The sequence below is a fragment of the Somniosus microcephalus genome, chromosome 22 (assembly GCF_052327205.1).
Source record: "Somniosus microcephalus isolate GS21.2 chromosome 22, FLI_Smic_1.0, whole genome shotgun sequence".
NCBI lineage: Eukaryota > Metazoa > Chordata > Chondrichthyes > Squaliformes > Somniosidae > Somniosus > Somniosus microcephalus.
This window is the reverse complement of record NC_141008.1, coordinates 59083692-59101906: the sequence shown is the minus strand read 5'-3', so window position 1 is coordinate 59101906 and position 18215 is coordinate 59083692. Positions and strand designations below refer to the sequence as shown.

At 46.3% G+C, this 18215-nt stretch overlaps 1 protein-coding gene across 1 annotated transcript in view; it reads left to right on the top strand.

Annotated features, from left to right (window-relative positions):
* The first annotated feature begins 1768 nt into the window (after nt 1-1768).
* LOC147102426 (clustered mitochondria protein homolog) overlaps nt 1769-18215 on the top strand; it is a 151324-nt gene continuing 134877 nt past the window's right edge. The window contains exons 1-2 of the mRNA XM_085965114.1: nt 1769-2987; nt 12760-12950. Of these exons, the coding sequence (XP_085821240.1) occupies nt 1922-2987; nt 12760-12950 (1257 nt within the window). The 5' untranslated portion in view covers nt 1769-1921. The remainder of the gene's footprint in view (nt 2988-12759; nt 12951-18215) is intronic.

Sequence of the window (18215 nt, the reverse complement as noted above, 5' to 3'; positions counted from 1 at the left end):
CACCAGTCTAATGCATGTTGTGTTAGATGGAGCAAAAAAGTGGTATTGACTGAATATGTGGAGATGTCACTGTGCTGAACTCTCTTACCTTCCTGACAGAGCATTGAGGGAGATGGGTATTGGAGTGGGTGGGAGAGGAACAAGAGGAAGCAAGCAGATAATGCACCAAGAGGCGGATTTGTACTATTTAACGTTTGTTACTTAGTAATTTTATTTGCTTTTTTTTCCACTCGGCAAACAAGATTGCACCAGACCTGAAATCTCCAACTAGCTGAAGCTAGTGCATTGTTTCTGTATCCCTTTGATGTAGTATTGGCCTGATATCTCGCCTGTTCCAGATAACTAATAATTAGAGTTGTTATTGGCTATAATAGGACCTCCTCACTGTCGCTCCATTGTCCTGCATTTGGAGCTGATCACTGAGCTTTGTGAACTTTTAAAATTTGTTGAATATTGGAGTCTGATCCCTTTTGAGATCCAGATTTTTATACTATAGTGGTTTAACTTTTTTTTTCTGGAGTCAATTTTCTTTCAGTTTTTTTTTGTTCCTGGGATGTGGGCGTCGCTGGCAAGGCCGGCATTTATTGCCCATCCCTAGTTGCCCATGAGAAGGTGGTGGTGAACCGCCTTCTTGAACCGCTGCAGTCCGTGTGGTGAGGGTACTCCCATCGTGCTGTTAGGGAGGGAGTGCCAGGATTTTGATCCAGCGGCGACTAAGGAACGGCCGATATATTTCCAAATCAGGATGGTGTGTGACTTGGAGGTGGAGGTGGTGGTGTTCCCATGCGCCTGCTGCCCTTGTCCTTCTAGGTGGAAGAGGTCGCGGGTTTGGGAGGTGCTGCCGAAGAAGCCCTGGCGAGTCGCTGCTGTGCATCTTGTAGATGGTACACACTGCTTATTGATTTCACTGCACCGTGCCACCGCCCACCCCACTTTCACTAACGGTGTGACTCGTTTTAAGCACGGTATTTGCTGAGAGAATGGGCTTTTATTTTTTCTTCTGTAATATCAGGGAGGATTATTTTATTTAAAGAAGAAAAAAAAACTATAAACCCGTGAGGATTTTGGATTATTTTCAGTTTTCGTATTTTCAAACTCTTTTGCCGGTTTCATATTTCTGTGATGGCTATGATGTGCAACTTAATCCAGATTCTTCTCCCATTGGGTGTCTTGTGGTACCGTATAAAAGGCTTGCAGTCTGGCCCAGCACCGATCCCAATGGAGACTGGCGTGTACGAGCAACCCTTTACTAACAGGACTCCTGAGGAAGTGCTGCTGTTGACAGTTTCTCAGGGCCGGTGCCAGTGAAGGCATTGAATTGGGCTACTTGGTATGGATGTCACACCGCGGCTCTGAACGGCCTTTCTTCCAGTAAGACTGTGAGGTTGCCTGAATTCTTTCGAAATGTGCGTTGCAGCAACCTTTTCTAGGCCAAGTACAATTTTGTTTTTCTAAACGAATGCCACGCAGCTATCGGCCGTCTGCCGTTGCACAAATGATCGCAGCTGCTTTTGCAGAGAACCGGGGCGTTCTATCGGGGGGGGGGGGGGGGGGGGGCCTGTGCCCTTCATGTCCTCTCCTTGAAGAGATGGGAAGAGTATCAACACGAGAGAAATCCGTTTAGAGGCACGTGGGTAGCTTGGCGGCCACAGCTGCTGTCAAGTTTTTTTAGGACACTGGAAATATTCGTCTAGGCTTTGTGACGATCCAGACCTTCACTATCTTTTATTCTCCCCCCCCCCCCCCCACTCTCTCTCCAAGCTCTCGGTGTAGGCTACTGCTGGGAGCTAGGATCAGCGTCAATTGAATCCATTCTGGACGCTGCACCAACTAACTTTCCTGTCTCGCTTGCTCATATATTAGTTTTGATTTTTTTTGACACCGCTACCAAGATCTTTTATCAGTGGGCGACTGTCTAGTCATGGGAAACGCTATTTTTGCTTGCTGCAGACTTTTAACCGAATTCATCCTGCGGCGACAGCGAGAAGACCGTTTGCCGCTGTTGTCCGAGTCTCGGCGAGAGTTCTGCGTCGCACCTCCTGATTTCACTTTCCTGGTTACAGCGGAGTCCAGTGTGCCGGAGGAGCAGCCCGTGCAGGGTTACCCTGACATTATCTTGAGCAGCACAATAACCAGCCCGAAGAGCAATAAATCTCCAACTTTCGACAGTGTTGCCTTGAAGGCGGGAGCTCCTGACTGGGCTTTATCGGGCCAGGAGGACGGTGCTTTGCATAGTGGGACGTGCCTGGCAGCTCTGAAGCATGCGTCTTCTCCGTCTGACGACCTTCCCTCTGCCCTTGAAGAGATTGCGAAACAGGTGAAAGATCGTGGCTGCCAGCCTCTAGTTTGGCATGCTCACGGAAAGTCAGAGGACTCTGATTGCCGCCCAGACAACAGATTGCGTTGTGAAGAGACTCCTATGGTAATAGCTGACATAACAGATGTGGGAGAGAAAAATATTGGCTGGGATTCATCAAGTGAACTAGTGAGCTGTGACCAGGAATGTGATTTTGTTCAACTAGTACAGAAAGGTGGCGAACGTTTCAAGTTTAACAATGAAGTACCAGAGAAGTCGGCTACCGAAGGTTATTGTGAGCATCTAACAAGAGATGACGTCATTGGCTGCTCAGTGTCCCGTCCCCCAAATCAAACACCCCCTGAATTATTGATACCTGCCATTGTGAGTCCTTGCCCTGAACGAGCGCAGGCTGAAAACGGAACGCCGAGAAAGCAGGTGGTTTTCGCTGCGGAACGAAATGTCGATGGCTGGAAAGGGCGAGGGGAGCTGCTGGACCGAAACGCCGCTGACGCGCCGCCCGCCAGCCAGCCGCCGCGCTCCGCGGGCCTCCTGGTCACCTCGGAGGACGGCGGGGCCTCGGAGGGGCCCGGCCAGCGTGAAAATCTGAGGAAGAGAAAGAAGAGAAAGAGGCTCCTGCATTCAGAGTCAGGTGGCTATGAAGAAGGAGGGAGGAGAAAGGAAAATCAAAGTGAGCCTGCCTTCTTTGTTGAGACAGGCTTTCTAATTATATTAATTGTGCAGCTGTGTCTGGGTGATGTCGGTTGGCAGCAGTTGCATGGGCCATGACCAATTATTAAGTGTGAAGTTTGACAGCTTTTAATTATTTTCTTGCACTGGGGTAGCACATTTTAACCCCTCGAGGACTGAACACCTTCCCCCCCCACCACCCCGGTATTCTGTCCCAGCTCCCGCTGATGTAGTTCCATAGAAACATAGAAGATAGGAGCAGGAGTAGGCCATTTGGCCCCTCGAGCCTGCTCCGCCATTCAATGAGATCATGGCTGATCATCCAAACTCAGTACAGGAAACTTTTTTTTATCTGGCACCGACGGGACCAACGTGGTGCCGGTTCATCAAAAATTCCGGATAACCGAGAGCTATAGTAAAAGATACGGAGAGCTGACAGCTCCGTATAAAGCAACAAACCCTGTTGCTTAGCAACAGGTGCAGAACAATGGCCACAAGTTCCAATCGTCTCTGTAGTTTAGCAACAGCTGCAGTCACACCCTTGCAGAGCAACAGATCGAGGAAGGCAAGTACAATATGAAGTAAAACTTACCTGAACCTACTCCTGAATTTTGCCGGTTAACCGAGATTTCCGGTTATTTAGGTGCCGGTAAATCGAAAGTTTCCTGTACCCTGTCCCTGCCTTCTCCCCATATCCCTTGATCCCTTTAGCCAGGAAGAATATGAAAGCAAAATGTTAGTGGAGGAATATGTGGAAGAGTGGAGCTCTTCGAACGGTGCCTTCACACCCCATCTTTTAGCAGGAATTGCTTTGCAAAGGTTGCCTGTAAAATGGGGTGAGTGGTAGATGGAAACGCCCCGACTCTCGGCCACCCCCCCAGCACTTGTGGGTCTCGGACTCCGACTCTTCGGGCACAGCACTTTGGGCCCCAAAGGGCAAAATCCAGCACGGCTAGTGGAGGAAAATAGTCTTGCTGATCCACGGAGGCCATTGCTCCTTCGGTTGTCCCTCCTGGGATAATGCTAAAAATAATCTTTCATGCCTCCAGATGTTAGGTCACATCATCACTACTTCTTTCTTAGGCAGTCCCTCGGAGCTGAGGATGACTTGCTTCCACATTAAAAATGAGTTCTCAGGTGACTGATGAGTCCAATGTGGGACCTACAGCCTCTGTCACAGGTGGGGCAGACGGTGCTTGAAGGGGGCGGGTAGGTGGGGTGCTTGGGTTGATGTGCGCTCCTTCCGCTGTTTGCTCTTGGCTTCCATTTGCTCCCAGCGAAGAGACTCGCGGTGTTGGGCGCCTTCCCGGATGCTTCTCCTCCACTTTGTGCGGTCTTGGGCCAGGGATTCCCAGGTGTCGGTGGGGATGTTGCACTTTTTCCAAGGAGGCTTTGAGGGTGCCTTTGAAGCTTTTCCTCTGCCCACCTGGGGCTCTCTTGCCGTGCCGGAGCTCCGAGTAGAGCGCTTGTTTTGGGAGTCTCGTATCGGGCATGCGGACGATGTGGCCTGTCCATCAGAGCTGATCGAGCTTGGTCAAAGCTTCGATGCTGGGGATGTTGGCCTGAGCGAGAACACTGAGGTTGGTGCGCCTATCCTGCCAATGGATTTGCAGGATCTTGCGGAGGCAGCGTTGGTGGTACATCATCACTACACACATCCCCACAAGCTGAGATCAGACTTTGGATGCACCTGTGTTAATGGAACCTCCCAACCTGAAGCACATCACTCACTGGTTCCGTTGATGGAGGGCTATGAATGCACCCTCAGTGACTGATTAATCTTCGTAAATGGAAGAAGTGGCTTGTTTCTTGTCATCACCGGGTTAATGTTTGTTTTAAGGAATAGATTCATGTAATTTCGAAGGAAGCACTGGAGCTACAGTTAGCCAAGTGCTCTGCCATGGGTGAATGTTTCATGTTGATCGACTGCTGTTCCATTGGCCCAGCAATGGATGCAGATATCGGTGATAATGGATTCCCTTCACACCCCACCCCGAGCCAAAAAAAAGCCAGCCACGTAAAGTCTCTTTAGTACCCCAATTTAATCTCTACTAAAGTGCCATAAAAAGCATTGCACAATTCAGGATTATATACTACAATCCTAGAATGATACAGCACTGAAGGAGGCCATTCAGCCCATCGTGCCTCTGCCAGCTCTTTGAAAGAGCGATCCAATTAGTCCCGCTCTTTCCCCGCCGCCCTGCAAATTTTTCCCCTTCAAGTATTTCTCCAATTCCCTTTTGAAAGTTACTATTGAATCTGCTTCCACTGCCCTTTTCAAGCAGCGCGTTCCAGATCATCACAACTCGCTGCGTAAACTATTTTTTCCTCCCGTTGCCTCTGGTTCTTTTGCCAATCACCTTAAATCTGTGTCCTCTGGTTACTGACCCTTCTGCCAGTGGAAACAGTTTCTCCTTATTTACTCTCCTCAGAATCTCAAAATTATAAAGGGTTTTATCAAATCTCCCCTTAACCTTCTCTGCTCTAAGGAGAACAATCCCAGCTTCTCTCGTCACTCCACATAACTGAAGTCCTGCATCCCTGGTACCATTCTGGTAAATGTTCTCTGCGCCCTCTCTAAAGCCTTGTTATTCTTAGAGTGGTGCCCAGAATTAGCTATAATATTCCAGCTGAGGCCTAACCAGTGTTTTATAAAGGTTTACCATAACTTCCTTGCCTTTGTATTCTATGCCTCTAATATTATATATAAAGCTAAGGATCCCATATGCCTTTTTAACAGCCTTCTCAACTTGTCCTGCTATCATCTAAGATTTGTGTACGTACACCCCCAGGTGTCTCTCTTCCTGCACCCCTTTTAAAATTGTATCATTTTAGTTTATATTGCCTCTCCTCGTTCTTCCAACCAAAATGAATCACTTCACACTTCTCTGTGTTAAAGTGTCTGCCCATTTCACCAGTCTGTATGTCCTCCTGAAGTCTGTTACTATCCTCCTTACTGTTTACTACATTTCCACATAATACTTTAAATCTTTACATTGCAAACCCTAATCTGTGTGCAGATAATTGGAAGCTCTGAAATTCTGGAGCAAAAATGCAAATTTTTCACGTTTTTTAGTTTTAAAAACAAATCTGACCTTTTGCAGGGTGCATCATTGCGTCTCAACATGTTCAGGTTCATCTTCACCGATATTTTTTTTAAAAGCGTTTTCACATCACTTCTTTTGACAACTGGGTAGCTGATCAGGAGGATCCTATGGTGAGTGCTGCCCTTTGTGGGGCCCATTACCCGCTGTATGTGGTATGTGCCTCGTATCTGCCATTTCCCAGTGAGATTTTATGGCCACCAGTAGTTGCAACATCTGTAACCGATGTAAAAAATGGGATATGTTCATGGAACATTAAACGCCTCTTGGGAGGTTTGGTCCTAGTGTGGCAGCTGCTTCAGGGATACACATGTAATCCACTAACACTTCCTGCTGCAAAGCGAAGGTACGTCTGCTTCAGAACTGACCGGTTCTCTGCAGGTAGATGCACTACGCGACACTTGTGCAGTTAAACAAATTCTCCAAGGAAGTCTGAACGATGATAAATTGGGCTTAGTCTCGTACAGTAAACTCTTGCTTAAACGGCACCTAATCAACCGGAATTCTTTAATAACCGGCAAAATAGATAGCCGGTAATCTTGCCGAATCCATCCATTTTTTGTTTTTCCGAGTCTGAATTTCTTGTGGTGGCCGAGTTAGTCACTGGTTTTTAATTTTTTTTGTTAAAAATTGCCTACCTCTCCGTTATCCGGAATTTTTAATCAACCGGCACCATCCCGGTCCCGTCGGTGCCGGATACCAAAGAGTTTACTGTAATTGCCACTTTATTTAAGCTTTCTGTGTGTAGTTTTCGTTATCTCCCATTACTGTTTCGTATATCGGGGATTATTGTGACCATCAGATTATCGGACACTGGAGCACAAATATAGTGATGGGAGTGTTGAATGCTGACACTCTGATTCCTTGACCACTGCTAATCTGTGTTGCTCTGAAGTTATACTTTTACTAACACACATACCGCCTCGATCCAAAATTTAAATAAAAAATTCTTGCATGTAAATCACTTCTTCTCGGTTCTTGGGTCACTTGCGTCTACCATCATAAGAACATAAGAAATAGGAGCAGGAGTAGGCCAATTGGCCCCTCGAGCCTGCTCCGCCATTCAATAAGATCATGGCTGATCTGATCCTAACTGCCAATCCACTATCACAGAACCATCTCCTGAAACTAACAGAATTAGACACACGAAATAGTAGCAGGATCAGGCTACACGGCCCCTGGGCCCGCTCCGCTACCCACAGGGCCATGACCATTCTGAACCTAGACTCATGTCCAAATTCCTGCCCGCTCCCCGTAACCCTTAATTCCCTTTACTTCTAGGAAACTGTCTATTTCTGTTTTAAATTTATGTAATGATGTAGCTTCTACAGCTTTTTGGGGCAGCATATTCCATGGACCTACCACCCTCCTGAGTGAAGTAGTTCCTCCTCATCTCAGTTTTGAAAGAGCAGCCCCTTATTCTAAGACTATGCCCCCTAGTTCTAGTTTCACCCATCATCGGGAACATCCTCCCCGCATCCACCCGATCCAACCCCTTCACAATCTTATATGTTTCAATAAGATCGCCTCTCATTCTTCTGAACTCCAATGAGTAGAGTCCCAATCTACTCAACCTCTCCTCATATGTCCATCCCCTCATCCCCGGGATTAACTGAGTGAACCTTCTTTGTACTGACTCGAGAGCAAGTATGTCCTTTCTTAAGTTCCGTGCCTCTTGTATAAAAGTGCTTAGATATCTGTAACAGTTCCTTAAATGTTAACTAGCGCAGGTTCAGTTAACTGTAGGGATGGCAGAGGTAGGTGAGGGCATACAAGAACAGGCATTCTCATCAGCAAGAATCATTAGCTTTAAACTGTTAAGTAACTTGGGTCAATTAATGTGTAAAACTATGGCGTATGCCCTGGTTTTCATGGTAGCTCACAGCTGTCCTAGTTGCTGTTTGTTTGTTTGTTTGTTCGTACTGGAGTCTTGCTGACTAATGCCTGTATTTTCCTGCCTCGGTCATCTCCAAACTTGAGCGAGTAACAATTGGTGAGACTTGCAGAAATAGAGGCACTTTTACACTGGAGGAGTGCATTTCCACTCTATTGGCTGTGCTACATCATAGAAAGAAAGAACTTTATTCACCTTTTTCGAGTGTGACGGTGTAATGGCCTGTATTTTCCGATCGGAGGCTTCCTGCGTGCGGCGGCCTCCGATCTGGAAAAAAATCTACGCCCTTACCTGAGGGCTTCCGAGGTCCGGCCATTTCCGCTCCTGGGCCTCTCCACAGCCGAAATGCGCAGGGCCCAGGTATCCCAGGGGCGCAGGCGATTCACAAGCATCCCTGGGATCACGTGGGCCATGGGAAAACCAATGAAAGAAGGGAATCCCCCTTCATACTTTTGACAGCTTAGACCTGTCAAAAGTATGAATGGAGATCACTCCAAAAACACATCAAAACATTAAATACATTTTTTTAAATCATGTATTTAAAATTACATAAAATTAAATATTTTAAACAAAAATGTAAGTTTTTTACGGGGCTAAAAATAAACTTACCTTTTTTTAAAAGTATTTTTAAATTAAAAATGAGTGCAGAATTTGCTGGTAAAAGCAGGCCTTATGCATCTTAAAATGGTGTTGTGAGATCCTTTATGTCCACCTGAGCAGGCAGATTGGGTCTTGGTTTAACATCTCCTTATGGGCTGGTACCAGAAAGCGACCCATGAAAGAAAGAAACAAGAAAGACTTGCATTTCTATAGCGCCTTTTCATGACCTCCGGATGTTCCTAAGCGCTCTCCAGCCAATGAAGTACTATTAAAGTGTAGTCACTGTTGTAATGTAGGAAACGCAGCAGCCGATTTGCGCACAGCAAGCTCCCACAAACTGCAATGTGATAATGACCAGCTAATTTGTTTTAGTGTTGTTGATTGAGGGATTAAATATTGGTCCAGGACACTGGGGATAACTCCCCTGCTCTTCTTCGAAATAGTGCCGCAGGATCTTTTACACCCACCCGAGAGAGTAGACGGGGCCTCGGTTTAACGTCTCATCTGAAAGGTGAAAACTGCTGGATTGCTGCGCTCTTAACAACTGTTTCATTAATGTCCTGTAGAGAAGGGAACCTCCTAGTCCAGTCCCATACTGTGAGTGACTCGGAAGTGGCCTGGCAAGGCCGGGTAAGTAAGGATGAGCGATTAACGCCGCCATGCCAGGTCACCGACGTGGCAGGAGCAAATTTTAAGAAGTTCAATACTGATAACCTGCAATATTTTACCTGTGCTGTTGATTATTTTAAGGAAGAAAAAAAACCTTGATTTATAAATGAAATCTTGTGCGCGGGGGGTGGGATATCGCTCTGAGATATCGCTGTCACCCGATGTGTTGACGCAGGTTTGCGTTGTGATGGCATCTACTCAATCCGACAAGTCATGTTGTGCCCATCTGTGGGGTGCGTCATTTCTACATCTTTGTTAATACTTTAATAAATTGGTAAGCAATTTGTTTGATGGAAGTGTTATGCAGAGTTATGTGGCTGCAATTGTAATACCTACACCCTTAACTCTGGGTGTAATCATTTCTAACAGACTCGTTTGTATGCAATTTGCTGCTCAGAATGCTCACTTGTGGCTTGACTTTTGTCAGGTTTTGTAGTTTTTGTCTCCTTATTCTCTCTTTCCCGGCCACTTCACTACACTGGTATATGAACCTTTTTTTGTTTCTATTATAGTATATTTTATTGTGCAAAGAAAGAATTGCATTTATATAGTGCCTTTCACAGCCTTAGGACATCTCTAAGCGCTTTACAGCCATTTACTTTTGAAGTGTAGTCACTGTTGTAATGTAAGAAACGCGGCAGCCAATTTGCGCACAGCAAGCTCCTGCAAACAGCAGTGTCGATAATGACCAGATAATCTGTGTTCTATATGTTGGTTGAGGGATAAATATTGGCCAGGACACCGGGGAAGAACGCCCCTGCCCTCCTTCGAAATAGTGCTGTGGTATCTTTTACGTCCACCCGAGAGGTCTGTTTAATGTCTCATCCAAAAGACGGCACCTCCAACAGTGCGGCACTCCCTCAGCACTGCACTAGAGTGTCAGCCTAGACTTTGTCTCTGGAGTGAGATTTAAAGCCTTCTGTTTCCGAGGCGAGAGTGCTGCCCACTGACCCACGGCTGAGACAGGAAGAAGAAATATTACTGCATCCCCTTAAATGAAGTTTTTTTATGCAGTGTCAATTTTAGAGTACAGGAAACTCTTTTATCCAGCACCGACGGGACCGGCGTGGTGCCGGTTTATCAAAATGTCCAGATTACAGAGAGGTATAGTAAAAGGTACGAGAGCCCCGTACACGGCCACAGATCCAGGCGTCCCTGTTGCATGGCAACAGGTGCAGGAACCCCGGCCACAGACCAAGTATCCCTGTTGCACAGCAACAGGTGCAGAAACCCCGGTTTACACGGCCACAGATCCAGGAACGGCCACTAATATGAAGTAAAACTTACCTGAACCTACTCCTGCATTTTGCCGGTTAACAGAGATTTCCGGTTATTTAGGTGCCGGTAAATCGAGTTTCCTGTCATTTGATTTCAAAAGTAATTGGTGGCAATCTGATAATCTTGGCCCATGACAAAGGAGGGTTTTCTTCACCCCTTGAAGGTGCTGACTCTTACTGGGGTTTAGTTCCCTGGGTTTCCAGCAGACATCTGGTACCTCACCCAAGGAGCCATTCCTTGGTGTGTGAGAGCCTTGGACATTGAACGGACTATGTTACCATGAAGGCCCAACTTTGTCCTCGACTGACGCCTGGCCTGTGCACTTCCCAGGAGGGGCTGCTGGATTGTAACTGGGAGCAGGAGGCCTGGCTGCCTTATTACTTTCTGTCACTACTTCTACCCCACTAGCCAAATCACAGCAGTGTCCCAGCGGAGATGAGCTGATTTAGCGCAGGTTGTTGGGAACGCAACCTAAGAAGTTCCTTTTCTTTCATTCACTGGAGGTGTAGGCGTCATCGGCAAAGTCAGCATTTAGGGCCCATCCCTAATTGCCCTCGAGAAGGTGGTGGTAAGCCGCCGCCTTAAATAAGTGGCTTGCTGGGCCCATTTCAGAGGGCGGTTAAGAGTCAATCACATTACTGTGGGTCTGGAGTCACGTATAGGCCAGACCAGGTAAGGACATCACTGAACCAGATGGGTTTTTACAACAATCTGGTAGTTTCGTGGTCACCATTACTGACACTAGTTTTATTTTATTCCAGATTTATTTAATTAACTGGAATTTAAATGGGATTTGAACTCTCGTCTCTGGATCATTAGTCCAGGCCTCTGGATTGCTAGTCCAGCGACATAACCATGATGCTACTGTACCCCTGCATTCTGAGTCCATCTGATTTATTAAATGTAAGCCATTTAGGACTGAGATGAGGAGGAATTTCTTCACCCAGAGAGTGGTGAACCTGTGGAATTCTCTACCACACAAGACAGTTGAGGCCAATTCATATATATATTCAAGAAGGAGTTAGATATATTTCTTAAGGCTAAAGGGATCAAGGGATATGGGGAGAAGGCAGGGACCGGGTACTGAATTTGGATGATCAGCCATGATCTCACTGAGTGGCGGAGCAGGCTCGAGGGGCCGAATGGCCTACTCCTGCTCCTATCTTCTATGTTTACTACACTATGCTGCACCTTTACTCAGTAAACCAGTCGGGCAGCTAAAGTAGGAATTTCATACACCGATTTGCTTTATCTTTGTCAAATTGTGCTAAATGGAGTTCGCCAGTCTGGAGAATTCCTTTTTGTTAACCCAGTCTCTCAACAGTGAAATGAAACCGTACTAATGTTCATTTTTGAATTTGCGCAGTTCACAGAATCACAGAAACCCCACAGTGCAGATAGAGGCCATTTCGGCCCATCGAGCCTGCACCGACACATATCCCACCCGATCCCCGTAATCCCTACACCAACACATATCCCACCCTATCCCTGTAACCCCACGTATTTAATCCCCCTAACACTAAGGGTCAATTTATCATAGCCAATCAACCTAACTCGCGCATCTTTGGACTGTGGGAGGAAACCGGAGCACCCGGAGGAAACCCACGCAAACACGGGGAGAATGTGCAAACTCCACACAGACAGTCGCCCGAGGCCGGATTCGAACCCGGGTCCCTGGCGCTGTGAGGCAACAGTGCTAACCACTATGCCACCGTGCCTTCGAAGAACCACTTGTCAACTGTTCTGTATTTAAATTGACTCTTCTCCCCTTTTCCCCAATCACCTTCCAACAGGTGGTGAGCACCAATGTTCCTGTTGAGCCGCACAGCGCTCCGGAGGCCCCGCGCAGGCCGCTCAACGGTTTTCCAATGGGAAAAACCAGGCATGCATGGAAATTTGAATTGTGTGCACGGCCACCCGGGGAACATTAACTAGCACCCAAAGTGCTGTATGCTGCTCTTGGGCCGAGTGAGCATGCTTGTTTCTGCTGCTACTTTGCAACTAATTGAGGGAATGGCCTAAGGTAGGTCTCCTGAGGATTGGGGGGCTTGCCGAGTTGAAACGTTAATGGAGATCCAAGTCCTATTACTCATACCATTCAGAGTTTTACTGAGAGCCTCTTTGCCAGTGATAATGATGCATTTGGTTGCTTGGCCTCGGTAACTTGTCGGTTACTGGAAATGCCGAGTGAGTTTTATTTTTCCTCATCCGTTCTGTTTTGTTCGCAGCCCATTCATCAGGCATGCCATTAGTCAACGGAGATGGTGGACACGACCATTCAGAGGCGGAGAACCACAACGAGAGGGAAGATGGCGAGACGTGCGTGGACGATGGGAATGAACAAGAAGTAATAGTCATCCAGGATACGGGTTTCAATGTCAAGATGCACGCCCCTGGGATAGAACCATTTGATCTGCAGGTTAGTGTGAAAGCGGTTTGTGCTCAGAGTTCATTTGGCTTTGAGGGAATGCGTTTGGATTCCGCGTGCGCTCTTGTTAATCCTTAAACATAAGAAGTAAGAGCAGGAACAGGCCATGCGGCCCCTCGAGCCTGCTCCGCCATTCAATAAGATCATGGCTGATCATCAACCTCAACTCCACTTTCCCGCCCGATCTCCATATCCCTGGATTCCCCTAGAGTCCAAAAATCTATCGATCTCCGCCCTGAATATACTCAAAGACTCGGCCTCCACAGCCCTCTGGGGCAGAGAATTCCAAAGATTCACAACCCTCTTGAGTGAAGAAATTCCTCCTCCTCTCTGTCTTAAATGGCCAACCCCTTATCCTGGACTATGCCCCCTAGTTCTAGACACTCCAGCCAGGGGGAAACAGCCTCTCAGCATCTACCCTGTCAAACCTGTGCCTTTTAGCAGTGTCTTGTCTCTCTCTGGTCTTTTTTCCAACTTTTCTTGCAGTTTTAAGGAGGAAAAAAAAATTGCAAAGGATGGAAATCTGAAATGACATACATAACAAGTCTGTGACCCATTTTATGAAAAGCGTTGGGGGAATTGTGCCCAATAAGGGCCTCGCTGGTTTTCACCAGTTAACGAACTCGCCATTTCAATCTTTTCAAATGTGCGAGCTTGACAACACTTGTATAACATTGTCATGTTTGTAGAATGTCCTGGGGAACTTCACAAAGGAGAGGTAGGTGGACACTGAGGAGTTATGGGGAGGAGGTAAAAGGTCGGTGAAGATATGTTTTTGAGGAGTCTTTTGAAGATGGAGATAGATAAAGAAAATGTTTCAGAAGAGAATTTGAGTCATGGGCAAGGATGGCTAGCCGCTCTCTCACCGGCCGGAGTGCTGTAGCAGACCATCACTGGAAAAGTGAAGGATGTGAGCTAGGAAGTAGGAGGGATTTTCGAACACGTTTTTCCTGTGGAGAAAATTGCACGGTTGGCATTAGTTTTGTTTTCGGAGTCAATGTGCTCATTAGCTTTTTATTGTCGGTCAGCTGTACTTGATTTGGCATTCGGTAGAGTGGTCCTTGAGACCCACCTGTAGTTTTTAACTTGAGGCTAGTTTCCAGTTTCATTTGGGTCAAGAAATGGTCAGAAAGAAAGACTTGCATTTATATAGCGCCTTTCATGACCACCGGACGACCCAAAACGTTTTACAGCCAATGAAGTTCTTTTTGAAGTGTAGTCACTGTTGTAATGTGAGAAACACGGCAGCCAATTGTGCACAGCAAGCTCCCACAAACAGCAATGTGATGATGACCAGATAGTTTGTTTTTTGTTAGTGATGTAGATTGAGGGATAAACATTGCCCAAGGCAACGGGGAGAACGCCCCTGCTCCTCTTGAAATTAGTGCCATGGCATCTTTACGTCCACCTGAGGGGGCCTCGGTTTAACGTCTTATCTGAAAGACGGCACCTCTGACAGTGCAGCGCTCCCTCAGCACTGCACTGGAGTGTCAGCCTGGATTTTTGTGCTCCAGTATCTGGAGTGGGACTTGAACCCATAACCTTCTGACTCCGAGGCGAGAGTGCTACCCACTGAGCCTCAGCCGAGACAGTGCCATTATTGGCTACCACCAGACAGGCCAGAACTGGAATGTTGCTTCTGCTATGTGAGTGTATGCTAGTTACCAAGCACTAGAAAGCCAAACGGATGCTGCATACATCCTACACTGCTACAGTGAGGGGGGGCAAGCCCTGGGGCAGGCTGAACTTCATTCCATCCATTTTAGGGCAGGTTCCCAGGCATTTCTCAGTCGGTTTCCATCTGATGGAATATGCAAGGTTGTCCTATGGAGAAACCTTCAGATACTTACTAAACATTACTGTCTAGATTTAACTGTGTCACGTGGCCTCCCGTTCCTAAATTTGTGCTATTTAGTACATGCCCACGGTGTGTTGCGGATACGGAATGAAGCAGAAAGATTAGCCACATTCTCGACTACATGTCACTCTCTTTTTTAAAAGCGTTCATAAAACACCACAGACCCCCCTCAATCCATCCTAGCAGGCATTGAAGCTTGGGTTAAAGGTGAGGTGTCTGTTACATTCAGTTTAGCTTCAAGTCAACATGACCTGGTGCAGGTGTTGGGTTTTATAGAACGCTGGAGTCGATCGTTGGTGGCACTGCCTGTCTGGAGCAGCAGGATGACCCTCTTGTTTGCGCACGTGTTGTGGTGGGTGTGTATCTTAGAACGAAGGTGATCCGGGCAGGTAAGGGAGTCTGTTTACTCAGCTGCTCGCTTGTTTTAAACCCTCTGCTCCAGTTCTCTGGTGCTAGAGAAGGTGCTTCAACACCTGCTGGTTTTTACATAAACATTCATTCAAAAGGCCTCCTGTTGACTGTAGCTGGAGCTTCTAAATGTGCTGCACTGTCGGAGGTGCCGTCTTTTGGATGAGACGTTAAACCGAGGCCCCGTCTGCTCTCTCGGGTGGAGGTAAAAGATCCCGCGGCACTATTTCGAAGAAGAGCAGAGGGGAGTTATCCACGGTGTCCTAGGGCCAATATTTATCCCTCAACCAACATCACTAAAACAGATTCTCTGGTCATGATCACATTGCTGTTTGTGGGAGCTTGCCGTGCGCAAAATGGCTGCCGCGTTTCCCACATTGCAACAGTGACTACACTTCAAAAAGTACTTAATCGGCTGTAAAAGCGCTTTGAGACGTCCGGTGGTCGTGAAAGGTGCTATAGAAATGCAAGTCTGTCTGTCTTTCTAAATGGGACCGTGCCATTATTTGCTGGAGCTGCAGGTTAGCGTTCAAACCTCCCACCTCTTAGGCTCTTGAGTTGGGCCGAAGCCAGGAGCTGGAGGTTTAACGTGAGGCGGCTGTAATCACCACCTGATAATCTCCTTCTGTTTTCTGTCAAGAAGAGGAAACTGTCTTGAGCATCAAGTGGATGATCTGATTTTGCCTGTTTCACCATCTAAATTGAATCAATCTTAACTATAAATCTGGGAGATTGCATTCACTGTTTTAAGTATTAGTTCTTTAAATGCAATATTTGTGTTCGATATTTAATTTGACTTTTTTTGTTTCTAATCTTGTAATTCATATAAAATAAATTATTTTATTTTAAGAACATAAGGAATAGGAGCAGGAGTAGGCCATACGGCCCCTTGAGCCTGCTCCGCCATTCAATGAGATCATGGCTGATCTTTGACCTCAACTCCACTTTCCCGCCTGTTTACATTCTCATTCCAAAAATAATATAATATCTCAAAGGGGAGTCAGAAGATACGTTAAGTGAGATTGCTAAAGTGTGATGAGGAGGCAAGTGTAACATTTAAAGGAAGTGCATACTATAGTCGAGACTTTTAAAAAGAAAGACTTGCATTTATATAGCACGGTTCATGACCTCCGGATGCCCCAAAGCGCTTTACAGCCAATGAAGTACTTTTGAAGTGTAGTCACTGTTGTAATGTAGGAAATGCGGCAGCCAATTTGCACACAGCAAGCTCCCACAAACAGCAACGTGATAATGACCAGATCATCTGTTTTTGTGATGTTGATTGAGGGATAAATATTGGCCAGGACACGGGAGAACTCCCTTGCTCTTCTTCGAAATAGTGGCATGGGATATATTGTACGAGTCGATCTCCCGTGTTGATGCACACATGGACTCGAGACCAGGTGTAGCCTTCAAGTGATTGGACCAGGGAGCACAGGTGTAATTCAGTCTCCATTTTGAAGCCATGTCGTCTGTCCTTATATTTTTATATACCACCATAAATGTCTTTGTTCACACTTACAATGGAAACTGTTTGCGTAAATTTGTCACGCTGTAATTGCACCCTCCTGCCAGTGGAGGCACTCATTTTAGTTCTGGATCTCGGAATTTATAATGGATAGAGTTGACTGGGAGTCTGTGCAGCCCGAGGATTTTTAATTTTGATTTTTTTTTTTAATGCATGGAAAATGATGACTGTCTTCTGGTCACTCAACTCACGGGTGTTTGTGGGATCTTTCTGTGTGCAAAATTGCAGCAATAGTTTCCCACATAGCAGGCACTGCACATCAAAATAATTTTGCATGCAATGCTTTTCAGTTGCTTTGGAAAGCTGTGATCAGGTGCTATGTAAATACAAGTTTTTTTTTTCCCTTTTGTATCCTGAATATTCTTTGCAACAAAAAAAAAGACCATTTTGCAGTAAAATGATTCTCCAAATTACGCAATAAAGGATCAAAGAACTCTCAACCTTGCAGTGTCTGTTTTTTGTCCTGTTCTCCCTTTTGATACAAATACAGGAGGCAGTTCCCTTTTTTAAAAAAAAGTTACAAAATTCTGGGCACCACACTTTAGGAAGGATGTCAAGGCCTTGGTGCAGAGATTTACCAGACTGGTACCAGGGGATGAGGGACTTCAGTTATGCAGAGAGACTGGAGAAGTTGGGATTGTTCTCCTTGGAGCAGAGAAGGTTAAAGGGCGACTTGGTAGAGGTGTTCAAAATTATGAAGGGCTTTGGTAGAGTAGAGAGGAAGAAATGGTTTCCGCAGACAGGAGAGTCAGTAACCAGAGGACACAGATTTAAGATAATTGGCAAAAAATCCATGGGGAATTGTGATTTTATTTTTAACGCAGTGAGTTATGATCTGGAACACACTGCCTGAAAGGGTGGTGGAAGCAGATTCAATAGTAATTTTTAAAAGGGAATTGGATATATATTTGAAAAAGAGAAATTTGCAGGGCTATGGGGATAGAGCAAGGGGGTGGGACTAATTGGAGAGCTCTTTCAAAGAGCCGGCACAGACACGATGGGAGTAATTAATCCTCCTCGGTAATCTGGCCTTGATAGATGATATGTATCTCTTTCCCTCTTCACCCACCCCGCCCGCCCACCGGTTACCAAATTTTACACCTTAAGATTCTTCTGACTCCCATGACTTGGTAGGTAAAGACATTTGCTGGCAGCCAATTGGACCCCGAGATGCCAAGAGTTGTTTCCTGGCCTATGCTGAATTAGCTCCTCCCTCTCTCTGCCAGGATGGGGTGTTACAATTGGTCTTGGCAGCCTGGGGCTGGGGAAGGTGAAAACAGAACCAGGGTTCAGTGACCCATAGTGTAAACTGCATCGGTGCGGATATTGTGTAACAGGCTTGGCTGTGGTGCCCTCTGCAGTCGAATAGTCCTGGAGATGCACTGTCTAGGTCCATAGATGAAGATTGGCCATTTGGGTAAAGCGCCGTCTGGTAACTCTTTTTTGAGCCACACTGAGGCAA